This window comes from Pan paniscus, chromosome 2 (assembly GCF_029289425.2).
Source record: "Pan paniscus chromosome 2, NHGRI_mPanPan1-v2.0_pri, whole genome shotgun sequence".
NCBI lineage: Eukaryota > Metazoa > Chordata > Mammalia > Primates > Hominidae > Pan > Pan paniscus.
In genome coordinates this window covers 123,039,681-123,051,948 of record NC_085926.1, presented here as the reverse complement: position 1 = coordinate 123,051,948, position 12,268 = coordinate 123,039,681, and the positions used below count along the sequence as shown (strand labels likewise).

The 12,268-nt window shown below is 48.9% G+C and overlaps 1 protein-coding gene across 3 annotated transcripts in view; it reads left to right on the top strand.

Annotated features, from left to right (window-relative positions):
- The first annotated feature begins 232 nt into the window (after positions 1-232).
- The window catches only part of HEG1 (heart development protein with EGF like domains 1), a 90,175-nt gene continuing 78,139 nt past the window's right edge, over positions 233-12,268 (top strand). For 2 of the 3 annotated variants that reach the window (XM_034957246.3, XM_034957245.3), the window contains exon 1: positions 234-745. In XM_034957246.3, the coding sequence (XP_034813137.3) occupies positions 430-745 (316 nt within the window). In that variant the 5' untranslated portion in view covers positions 234-429. Of the gene's footprint in view, positions 746-12,268 lie in introns of all 3 variants that reach the window. The other variant, XM_034957247.3, reaches the window with a different exon arrangement.

Here is a 12,268-nt window from a genome sequence, read left to right as displayed (position 1 = left end):
TGCCCGATTCAGAAGACTCTGGAGCATGTGTGTGACAAAAGTTGCAGCACCGTGGCTCCGCTGACCTCATCCCGCTGTCCCGGGCCGGGCCGCTCTCCAGGCGCCGGGCCCCAGCCCCCTTCCTGCCCTCTCCCCGCCCCCGGGCCCGCCGCGCGGGGCCGGTGATGTCAACTGAGGAGGAGCCGCCCGCCAGCCAGCGACCCGCCCGGGCTAATTAGCATGTAGCGGCGCCGCGGGCCGCCTCCGCCCAGCCAGCCCGGCCCCCGGCAGCCCTCCCGCGGCTCCCGACAACTTTTGAGGCGGGGAGCGCGCTCGCAGCCTCACTCCGCTCACTTCCCCGGCCCCGCGCGGCCCCCGCCGCCCGCTGCCCGCTGCCCGCTGCCCTCGCCCCGCGCGCCGGGCATGTGAGCGCGGGCGGGCGCCGTCACCATGGCCTCGCCGCGCGCCTCGCGGTGGCCGCCGCCGCTCCTGCTGCTGTTGCTGCCGCTGCTGCTGCTGCCGCCGGCGGCCCCCGGGACGCGGGACCCGCCGCCTTCCCCGGCTCGCCGCGCGCTGAGCCTGGCGCCCCTCGCGGGAGCGGGGCTGGAGCTGCAGCTGGAGCGCCGCCCGGAGCGCGAGCCGCCGCCCACGCCGCCCCGGGAGCGCCGCGGGCCCGCGACCCCCGGCCCCAGCTACAGGGCCCCTGAGCCAGGCGCCGCGACACAGCGGGGACCCTCCGGCCGGGCCCCCAGAGGCGGGAGCGCGGGTGAGTGAGAGCCGGGAACCTGGCGCCTGGCCAGTCTGTGCTGGGGGCGTGGGCGCGCCCCGGGCTGCATCCCCAGCCGTAGGCCCCTCCGCGCGGCGCGACCCAGGGTGGGGGCTCCTCGCCCGGCGTGTGCGGGACCCTGAGGGTCGGCGGGTAGGGAGGGACGCTTTCGCAGTTGGCTGGACTGAGGGGTGTGACCATCCCGTTCTCCTCCAACCCTTTGGAAGAAAACTTATTTCCTATGGGGTACCCTGTATCTCTTCCACCCCACTTTAAAAAAAATGGAAAGGAAAGGGAAAAAGACTCCAAAGCATCTCTCCCACCTCCGATATCTGGCCAGCCGGTCCCCAGTTTCATTTTTTCCGCTATACAGAACTGGCCTCTCCAGGTACAGGGCTCGACTTTCTCATCTAAATAACTGATTTTTAAGGGGTTCTAGGACGGGATATTGTAAAGGACAAAGGATGTACGTAGTTTGAAACAAAACGCTCTACTGGTTCGACTTAAAAGCAAAGGAACGCGGTTGGGGTTGCATGGTTGGACCCCTGCAAGGCACAGGCTGATACAGGACCATCCCTGAGTCTCCTCCCTCCCCTTTCCTTTCCCAATGAACTGTTGCTCCGTGGTAGCCACCGCCTGTCCCACGCAGAGAGAAGGAACTGACCTCTTCTCCCTGCTACCTTTGTGTCCAGTTCTTTCTTATGATCTGGAAAAATATGCCACATACTGAGTGGAATTCTAACCATAATACCATTATGACCTTGGGACTGCTGTCTCTTTGCGCTCACTTTCTCCATCTGTGAAATGGAAGTGATGATCCCTGTTCCTTCTAGCCTCCTAGTGATGATGTGACAAAATGAAAGTAAAAATAAATGGAAAGTGCTTTGAACAAAGTCAGCAACGTGGTGGTGTTAGCCTTTGCCTTCCTGTGAGTGACACAGGGCATATGCTCTGTCCGGGCTATTCAAATAAGCTGGGTTGCTTGCAACACTGGACATTGATTTGGAGTTTCCCTGAAAGTTGAGTTTTTTGTCTGCATAATTGACAATTCATTTAAGTTTCTCATCTCATGCAGACTTTCGGGCACGTGAATTAGCTTGCTTCCTCCAACCTAGAGGTGCTTCTTAGAGTTAAATACGAAAAAGTTTGGATTTTTAAAAATCAAGTTCTCCTGTAAAAACTCAATTTCATATTCAACAGTATTCCCATTATTGCAAAATGCCTTATTTTGTGAATTTTTAAATCATTGGCATAAGATTGAGAAACCGAGGAACAGTAAGAAAAGGGAGAGGAGAGATAAGCTTCTGAAGACGTGTAGGAGACACATCCCGGAGTGACTGTGACTTTAGATTACTTACAGCATACTCTGTTTTGCTAACTTCCACGGGAAGGAATCAAGAACATAAAACAACATATTTCCCGACTTTCTCCAACTAGAAAAGTAACTGAGGAACACTGTGTAGTATTTTGTGAGTTTTTCTAAACAGAAGGTGAACTGCAGAGAATTGAGAACATTTCAGAGGAGACACCCAAGAGCCGAAGGCAGATTTCTCTGGGTAGTAGTCAGGCTGTCTTAGCTGAATGGCTTCCATCTTGTTAGGGGATAGGTGGGAGGGACACTGACTTGCAGGGGCCCTGGCTGGATGGGGCAGGCACATGAGTCTCTTTCCTTCTCTTAGGGGCGGGATCTCTAGAGAGAGGTAGGTATTACAGGTATTACAGAGAGGTAGGGACAGTGGAGGCAGCTAGCTTAGAGGACTCAGCTGGTAAGAATTGGGGCCTTATGTGACCCAAACATCCCTCACAGGTGTGGCAGGTAACACTGCTGGTCTTGGTTTTGTGGCTTTCCCAGTTTGATTCCTTTGCAGAGGTGAGTGATGGAGGCTTCAGGTATATGAGGTACTGGAAGGAATACATGTGAGAATCCCAGAAAGCAGTGAGAGAGTAGTTGGAATAGTGTACACCTTCTCTTACCTAAGTAGGTTCTCTTGGTCTCCTGGTGCCCCACAGACACCACGCAAGGAGTGCCTCCTCTTCAGTGGCTCAAAGGCCCAATTTCTGAAGGGATGTTAGGAAGGTGCGATTAGAAGAGATGAAATGAACACCTGTTGAAGCTGCTAGAAGCTACTCATATGGCCAAGGATCTAGGCATGAACTGTGCTTGTTTTTCTGGTAGTGGCTCAAACAGTATCATTTAGGGGTAAAAAAGAAACAGCACATAAGAAAACCAGTGTTCAGTGATTTCAGTGAGTCTGAGTTTTCTGATAACCAGGATTGGGAGCCTTTTGGATGGGTCCTCATGTATCACTAGATGCTATCACTCATTTCACAAGGCAGCAAGGTCTCAATGCTGAGAGGGCCTCCACAGGTCCTCCAGTCTGCAATGTGTCCCATGCAAATGTCTGCCTCTCCAGCACCCCTGACAGATGGTCATCCCGGCTCTCCCTCAGCATTTTTGTGTTTGGGGAGGCACCATGCTACTGTCACTAACAAGCCCTGAGTCTTACAAGTAACGTGCTCCATTTGGTTGTTGGGGAAGCTGCCTGCAGGCCTTTCGTGCCATGGGGATGCTGGTAGTCAGGGCCTGGCCCCTGGGACTTCCAAATACACTGATGTCAGCAGCAAGGGCCACAGATGTCCTTTTCTTCCCTGTGGGCCATTTCCAGCTCTTCTCTTCCTGGCAGAGTTCAGCTTCTCACTGCTGAGTAACCGTGTTTGCATTCCATTATGTGGATTGTTTGCCTGTATTAGACTGTAAGTCCCTGGAGAGCAGCTCCCTGTTTATATAGCCATTGTTAAGCTTTTGCGCCCACCTGTCACCCTGCTGGCTGTTCAGCTGATGTTTATTGCTGGTGTTTCAGCCAGTGGTGACAAGATGCTGAGACCTAGAGGTTTTCTTTTTCTGCGTGTGTTTTTCTACCACTCAGGACTTCCGAGCCACAGTTCTAAGCTGAATGCAAAGTTTATATGCCTTAATTTTGTGATCCATATGCTATGCTTTAATTGTGAGATCTGCAGATGAGAGGGAGAGAAGGCTTAAATCATAATGAAAATCAATGCAGAAGGAAAGAACTTTCCCACCCAAAGGGGAAATGACGCTGAGTAGCTGAGCAGCCAGCCCAAGAAATAATAATCTTAGAAAAATGCAGCTCCCTGGAGGAAAGGAAGCGCTTTGAGCTGAGCCCCTTCTGAGCTGTTAAATAGCTGTCGCCTGAATTGCTCTAACTTTGTGGGCCAACTTCGTCATTTAGCTTGGCTGCTGGGAGAACCATTACAAGGTGCAGCGGGCAAGAGGCAGCCCCTCAGGGAAGGGAGAGTGGCTTCCCTCCAGAAGGCGGCTACCTCACTCCTGGCGGAGGCTTGGGGGTGGTGGTAGTGGGGATTCCTGAGAAGCCTGTTTGCTTTGATGGAGGGTGTCCCAAATAGAAGGGGGGGAGGCAGGAGGGGGCAAGGGACTCTCCGTGATGCATGAGTGTTTAAAAGCCACATCCTTTTTGCCTTGCAAGAACCCTTTTATTGCTTTCCTCAGCCTGTGTGCACATGCTGAACTGTTATGTTTTGCCAGAGACCCGAATGGTGTGGACTGAGGGAGACTGAAAGGTATTTGCTGCCCAGCTGGGCAGTTTCTGCATCCTTGTCCTGGAGGCTGGGGAAGGAGCCTCTGCCCTCCTGGGGATCCCTCCTGCCTTCCAGCAGCCCTGCCCAGCTGGCTGAAAACACTGTTCCTGAATTTAACTTGTCCTTGTCCAGAGACACTCAGAAAGAAAGCAAAGAACAGATGGCAGTTGTGGTTTTGTGAGCCACTTACTGCCTTCTTCAGTGGCTTCCCTCTGTCTCCAGCGTCCTTTTTGTATGAATGGGAGGTTTCAGCTGCAGTAAATGTTCTCTTCCAAGAATCCTGGGGAGGCAACAAGGAAGGAAACTAGTTTTGGGGTCTGACTTTTGACTCCCTGGCCTTTGAGCACCTATGTGTGGTCGGCGCCTTCACACTCCTTATCCATTTAACCCTCAAAACAAGCCCGCGAGGGATGTTATTTGCCTTTTACAGTTCTGGAAACAGTAGCCTGGAGAGGTTAGATCACACGGTAAATGGAGGCGGCAGGATTTTAATAGATTTTGACCAAATCCATGTGCTTGTCCCACAATATCAGGAGGTCTCAGTTTTCTCATCTGTAAAATGGGGTACCACTTGTCCTAGATCTCTAAGATCCTCTCCTGCTCATCATTCTTCTTCCTCCCTCCCTCCATTCCTTGCTCTTGCTTTTTTGTAGAGATTAGGGGCCAGCATTGGCGTGGGGAAAATATGAGGAGATGGCAGTGGCAATGAGGACACCTATTGAGTAAAAATTTTTTAAAAATTTTGTTTGAAATTACCTGAGACAAGACCACAAGTCTTTAAAATGACATTTTATATAGAGATTGTAAATTATGCCCTACTCATATGCCAATCCGTAGGTTATGGATGCCAGAGGTTGCTGCATTAATTATAAGCCAAGCTGAAATGAATTGGTGACTTTCTTAATGGGCCCTCTCCTGGGAACGTGGAGCAGTGGCTGACATTGTGAGGCAGTTGTTATGAATACCTGCCCAGTAGGAGGTGAGGTTAAATGGTACTCCATGCAGATGCTGTCAAATTGCTTTCATTTGAACATCTATGCTCTCTTCTACCCACTCACCATTCATCGGGCATAGACAGAAACAAAGACGTTTCTATCCTGTTTTTTCACTCTTCTTTTGTTGGAGTGTAGCAGATGCCTCTATTTGTGTCACATTGGACTGATTTGTAAATCAAGATATATTTACAGAAGCCTTGCTATGTGGAAGAGCCATGCGAGGTGATGAGGTTGCAGTGCATGTCTGTGATGCCCCCAGGGAACATTCAGTCTTGTTGGAGCACACACATCAAGATTGTAAAAAGCGAAATAACGATGCATGAGTGATTCACAACTGAAGAAATGCCACAGGAGATCATACTGACCAAAGGAATGGTGAGGGTGGAAATGGGCTGCTGCATGCAGACGTGGAGACCACTGGGGGCTGGATAGTCCAGGGAGACTTCAGTGGGAAAGGGGGGAGTTGATTTAACTTTGAAAGTTGACTGGGATGTGGATAGACAGAGAGGTGGACGATGGGCTGGGCACGATGGCTCACACCTGTAATCTCAGCACTTTGGGAGGCCAAGGCAGGTGGATCACTTGAGGTCAGGAGTTCCAGACCAGCCTGGCCAACATGATGAAACCCTGTCTCTACTCAAAATACAAAAATTAGCTGGGCATGGTGGCATGTGCCTGTAATCCCAGCTACTCAGGAGGCTGAGGCATAAGAATTGCTTGAACCTAGGAGCCGGAGGTTGCAGTTAGCCGAGAGTGCACCACTACACTCTAGCTTGGGCAACAAAGTGAGACTTCATCTCAAAAAAAAAAAAAAAAAGAGAGGTGGTGGACGAATGGCATCCACAAAATCCCAAATATTGAAAAGCCCAAGACTTTTCAAAATGGAGGTGATCAACAGTCAGTAAGGCTGGAGAAAAGGACTTGAAGAGGCCAGTTAGGCTCCCAAATCAACTAGTCATTGAAGACAAGACTGGAAAGGAGGATTAGACCTGATTGTGGAGGGCTTTAGAGGCCTGTTAAGGTGTTTGTTTTCATCCCATCCATACCAAGGAGCCCCTGATGGCTTCTGAACAGGGAAAGCATAATTAGCTTGTTCATTTCTGCTTGGAGCTGGGGCCTCATAGATGAACCACATACATATCTGCCCTCACTACAGCCCCGTAGTTGTTTAAGAGACACTGGAATGCTGGTGGGCATCGTATTGATGTGTTGGGAGGAAAGACTGAGGACAGAGCATGGGTTAGAGTGGAGGTAGTGGAAATTGAAAGGGAGAGATGCAAAGGCCACTTAAAAGAGTAAGGCTGGAGTACTAGACTGCCTGGCCACGGGGATGACGGGACAGAATGGAGAGGAGCTCTTTGCTTTTAAAGGGGCTCCTTCAGTTTCAGCCGTTCAGTGTAAAGACTGCATGTCCCCTTGGAAGTATTCTGTGGATGGTTGAGAATGTGGAACTGAACTAGAGGGAGGCCGGGGCCAGATTCAGCCCTGAGGGGCAGTAGTTAAAGCCACAGAGGAAGAGGAAATCAGCTCCAGTCAGGTGGAGAATATCCAGTATGGATGGTGGGGAGGAAGGGATGCCAGCCCGGCATGAGGGCGCAATGAGAGGTGGGGGTGGCTTGCAGGTTGGTTGTGGATTGGCAGATAATCTGAATGTAGCATGGTTTATGCATCATATGTGGAGGTCTGTGAAGGTCCATGTAAGTTAACATATTTCTGCTTTCTGTCTGATTTGTCCTCTCATCTGGAAACTATCCAAGTTAAAAGGCAGAGGGAGCCTGGGGAGAATGAGGTCTGGGGAAAGGCCTCTGGCCTCCATTCTGAACTGTTTAGTGGGACTCCTAAAAGTGCAGGAAGAAGCCTGCCTACCATATTATAGGCATGGAAGGCCTGTCTGTGGCAAAGTTTGATGGTGAAATAAAAGAGGAAAATCAGAGAGAATCAGAATCCTTGATTCTCATCCCCTAACCCTGTGTCAACTCCTGCCTCTTCCCGTGTCGGCAGTTAGCAACAATATGCACCTAGTTCCTTAAGCTAGAAGCCTAGAAGTCACCCTCCATTCCTCTCCCTTCCTCACCCACTACCGTGATTCTTTTTTGGCAATTCCAGGTGATCCTTCCAGAATACATGGTGAATCTGCTCTCTTCCTCCCCACTGCTCTTTTCTGTTGTTTGCATCCACTTATGCTCTCTCTCTAATCTGTACTCACAGAAGCCAGAGTGATCTTCTTAAAATGTAACTCAGGTCACCTTACTCGGAGGCTTAACACCCTCAAAGAGCTTTGCGTTGTACTTAGAATAAAATCCAGACCCCCTAAATTGGAATATGAGGCCTGCAGGATCTGACTGGCCACCTCTCTCACCCTCTCTTGCTCTGCTCTCCACTTACACCAGACAGTTGTTAATACATGCCAAACTCATTCCTGTCTTGGAGACTTGGCACATGGCATCCCCCTGCCTATAGCAGCAAGAGCCTTCCAGGCAGGGGGAGCAGCCAGGGCAGATGATCTAAGGCAGGACCCAGCTTGCCTTGTCTCAGGATTGGCAAGAAGGAAGGCCAGGGTGTCTGGATCACCCAGGGCCGTGAGGACCATGGTAAGGAGGTCGATTTTCCTCTAGGTGCCATGGAGGGTCCTGCAGCAGGGTCTGCACCACCACATGGTATGGGGCTCTGGTTGCAAGGTCTCTTAAGGAGCTGGAAAGACCATCTGCAAAGTCTACAGAGGCTATTAAAAATGGACAGTTTCCTTTTGCTTAATATTTTAGCTCTGAGGTACTTGAACTTCATTCTAGCTTTCGTGTCATGTAAACGTTTTTGAGGAAAGCTTACAGGTCAGATGGCATGGCAGGCAGACAAGACTGCAATCCCAATTCCTGGGATGTCTCGGGGGACTTGAGGGAGGATCTGACCTCACTGAAGACCCGGAATAACAGGAGCCCCCATCTATCTGTGCAGAGAAGGTGCTGAAGGCAAAGAAATGGATTTGATAAGTTGACAAGTTTCTTCTTAATGTCTCTGATAGGCTGGGAAATGAAGATGGGGGAGGAAGAAAAGTGACAAGAAGAGGGCAGAGGCCAAGGTCAAGCTCTTCAGGTGGCCCTGCAGTTCCACCTTGGAACTGAAGAATCAAATTGGAGGAAGGAGTAGCAAGAAGCAGGAGAGAGACACCTGCTTGTCATCTGGAGGGAGGTTCCTAGTGCAGGGCTGTGACTAGTGATTATCATCTGTTGGGCTAGAATTGAAAACCACTCCATTTTCCTTTTCTGGGTGATAGGAGATGGAAACAGCTTCAACTTGGGGACGGGTTTCACTCCTGCAGCCTCCCTGGCCACCAGGACCTTTATTATGGCCATGTGGTGAGACTTTTTCAGGGATCATCTTTTGCCAGGGTGTAGACGAGAGCCCTGCTGGTGTTGCAGTCACAGGCCACAGAGGTCCCGGCTTGGAAGGGTCAGACAGTCTCAATTCAAACCCTAGCAGTGCCACTTGCCAGCTGTAGGACTGTGGTAGGTTATTTAGCCTCTCTGTGCGGTCAGTTTATCATCTGTCAAATGGGCTATTAATAGAAAGAGCCCTGCTCAGAATGGAGAAGTCCAGCATAACACCTGTAAAGTAGACGGCTTGATGCCTGGGCAAGAGAGCTCTAGAAATGCTAGCAATGATGATGCTACTGAAACCAGTGCCCATTTACACTGGTCATTGTGTTGACAGCAACCCTCCCATCGCACCTTGCCTTCCAGGCATTTTACTGGACAGTGGGCAAGCTCCCTGCCTAGGGTTCAAGTCCATGTTCCAAAGACTTCTGTTAACTGGTCTTCCCCTCGTTGGACCCCTGCCAACCTCACCCCTTGGTATCCCTAGAACTCTCTCTTGCTTCTTAGCCTTAAACATGGAGAGGAAAGAGCCAACTTTCGTGATTTGAAGTCAGAAAAACCAAGTGCAACAGCCCTCACCTATGGTCATCTGAGGAGACCAGATGAACACATAGAAAGCTATTAGGATTGAATAAAAGCAGTATGCCAGGTGTGACCACAAAATAAGAAGCCTTTGAAAATCAGTCACACTTGGACCTCTGTGGTCAATGAGTGTTCTTCAAATCAGAACCTTTGGGGGTTATCAATACGTGCTTCACAAGTGTTTGCAGGAGTTGAGAGCCACCTTCAGAGTGTGTGTGAGCCACATGAGCAACTCCCTTGTGTTTCTTGCAGCAAACCTCCTGGATTGAAAATGGGGTTGCAGATCTCTATCTACTGCATCTTCCATCAGATCGTCTTTGAAGTTTTGTGTTTCCAAAATAATCCAACATCATTATCAAGGGATGGAAATGTATCATTATTCAGGAAACTCAAGAGAACAATATTCTGCAGGCTCTATTGAAAACTAGCCAGTTGGGTCGGGCACAGTGGCTCACACTTGTAAACCCAGCACTTTGGGAGCTGAGGCAGGAGAATTGCTTGAGGCCAGGCATTCAAGACCAGCCTAGGCAACATAGTGAGACCTCATCTGTATAATTAAAAAATATATATATATATATGTGTGTGTGTGTGTGTGTGTGTGTATGTGTATATATATATACATATACATATATATGAAAAAAGAAAAGTAGCAAATTTTAGAAAATGGTTTGAGCAATAACAGTATTGATGGAATAAGTATTGTCTTATTGGGACCTCTTTGAAGAGGACCATACTCACTTGGGTAGGGGAATTCTTGTGGTTTGTTAGGGATTATTTCTAGTACAGTCATGCTTTATGGTAATGGAGTGCTACTGGCTGTAGCTGCTGGCAGAGTTGGGGAGAGATGCCGTGGAGCTCTGGCGGGGGTTGGAGGAATTGTGCTTAACCCCTTCTGCTTTCTGCCTCTGTGGCATTGGATAGCTGCCTAATGTCCCTAGGCCTTGATTTCCTCATATTAAAAATGAGGATAATAAAGACTTTCCTGCTCCTAACAAGGTTTTTGAGGAGGAGCAAATATAATTATGACTGTGAAAGCACTTGTAACTGGACAGAGCAATGTTTTAGTTGTGATATAGTGAACTGGCCACGACCTTGGGCAAGTCATTTAACTTCTGTACCTGCTTCCATATATGTAAAATGGAGACGATAACTGTTTTGTTGACTTCAGTGTTGTTGGAAGGATGAATGGAGCTGATCCACATGGACACGCTTTGTAAACATGCATGTGCCGTGTACGTGTTAGTCATGAATGCTTCCCGGGAACACATCAGGCGTTATGTCTCTAAGAGAGTCAGGCATCAGGAAGAGGTAGACATGGAAGGATGAGTGGAAAATTGGAGAGGAGTTGGAGAAAGGGAGAACATTGCTGAGAAATCTCAATAGCCTTTTCAGTTGTTCGTCTCTGTCCTGTCATCTGTCTGTGATTGCCATGGCTAACGCTTTCCCATCTCTTCTGCCTCCCACCAGGTGGGATGTCCTTCACAGCTCTACCCTTGACCTTCTGCCTCCCCCTCGGTTCAGTGAACATTTATGGAGCACCTGCTATGAGCCACAGTCTCTCATAAGAGACCTAGGATTGCGAGAGAATAAGCTAGAATTGTGTAACAAGATAAAATAGTCCAGAGGGAGAGAGTTGTCTCTGGGGAATACTTCTTGGAAGGGGTGATCTCTGAGCTGATTTTGCCAGGAGGCCGAGGGGAAGGAAGTAGGACAGTCTAGGTAGAGAGAATTGCGTGACAAAGGCAGTTCCCTGTTTTCTCCGAGTGGGTGCTTCCAACTACAGTCCAGTTCTGTGCCTTCAGCCATCCGCCAGCATTCACAGAGGTTTAGTGAGCTTCACTTTAAACCAACAGGTAACAGTTATAAATGCAAACACATCATCTCTTCCTCCTCTAAGACCTGACCTCCCTTTGCTTGCTAATGGTCCCACTAATCTCCCAATAATGCACTCAAACCATCATCTTCGTCTCTTGCCACCTTTTCTTACTTACATGAAATCAGCATGGACTCCTCTCTCTCCCTTCCTCCCATCCTTGCTTCCTCCCTTTCTTCTAAATCATATCAGAGCGCTGAATTCCATTTGGACAGTGAGTTACATAGGACATCAAGATATCATATCCCTGTTTGTGTCAGGAAATTGCAGTTTGGATCCCAGTGTCCTTAGTGAGACATCCCCGAAGCCCACAAGGAGGAAGCCTAGCTCTGTCCTTTCTGGCTTTTGCTTTCAGTACATGTTACCCTTTCTCTGGAGCGCTCAGTCTTAGTTTTACTCTTTCTTATTTCATTCTTTCTCTATTTCTGTATTTTTTTAAACTGGATTTTCATTGCAGTCAGACGGACCTGGGTTTGGATCCAGTTTTACTATTTGCTGTGTAACCTTGGACAAATTACTTAATCTCACTACACCTCAGTTTCCTTATCAGAAAAGTAGGGATAATAACGGGAGGACCTCATAAGGCTGTCGTGAGGATGGATTGAGACAGTCTGTGTGAAATGCTTAGCACAGTGGCTGGCATGGAGTGGATGCTACCTACGTTTTGGCTGCAATATAACAATAATAATCGTTACTATTGTCCTGCTCTGGTATGTCTTTTGAAAAAATTCCTTAACTTTATTTCTTTTTGTCTTATTTCTCTTTTCAGCCCCCTTCCTTTCTTCCTCTTTCTCTGTTCTATCTTTCTTAAATGGCTATGGCATACAACTGATTTTTTAAAATACTGGTTATATTTGAATAGAATGTCAGGTTTCCTAATCTTGATTTACAAAACGCATTAGCAGACTTTACATTTCTCCCTTAACTAGATTTTAGCTTCTCCCCTCAGAGGCCCTGGAGCTCCCTCCCATCAGCCAGCACAGGCCTCAGAGCCCTTGGTGCTGAAACATCACTCCACGGCTCCATTTTCTAGCAGTCGTCAACGCTCCAGACAAATGATGTTTCTATGATTTCCTCAGAGTCC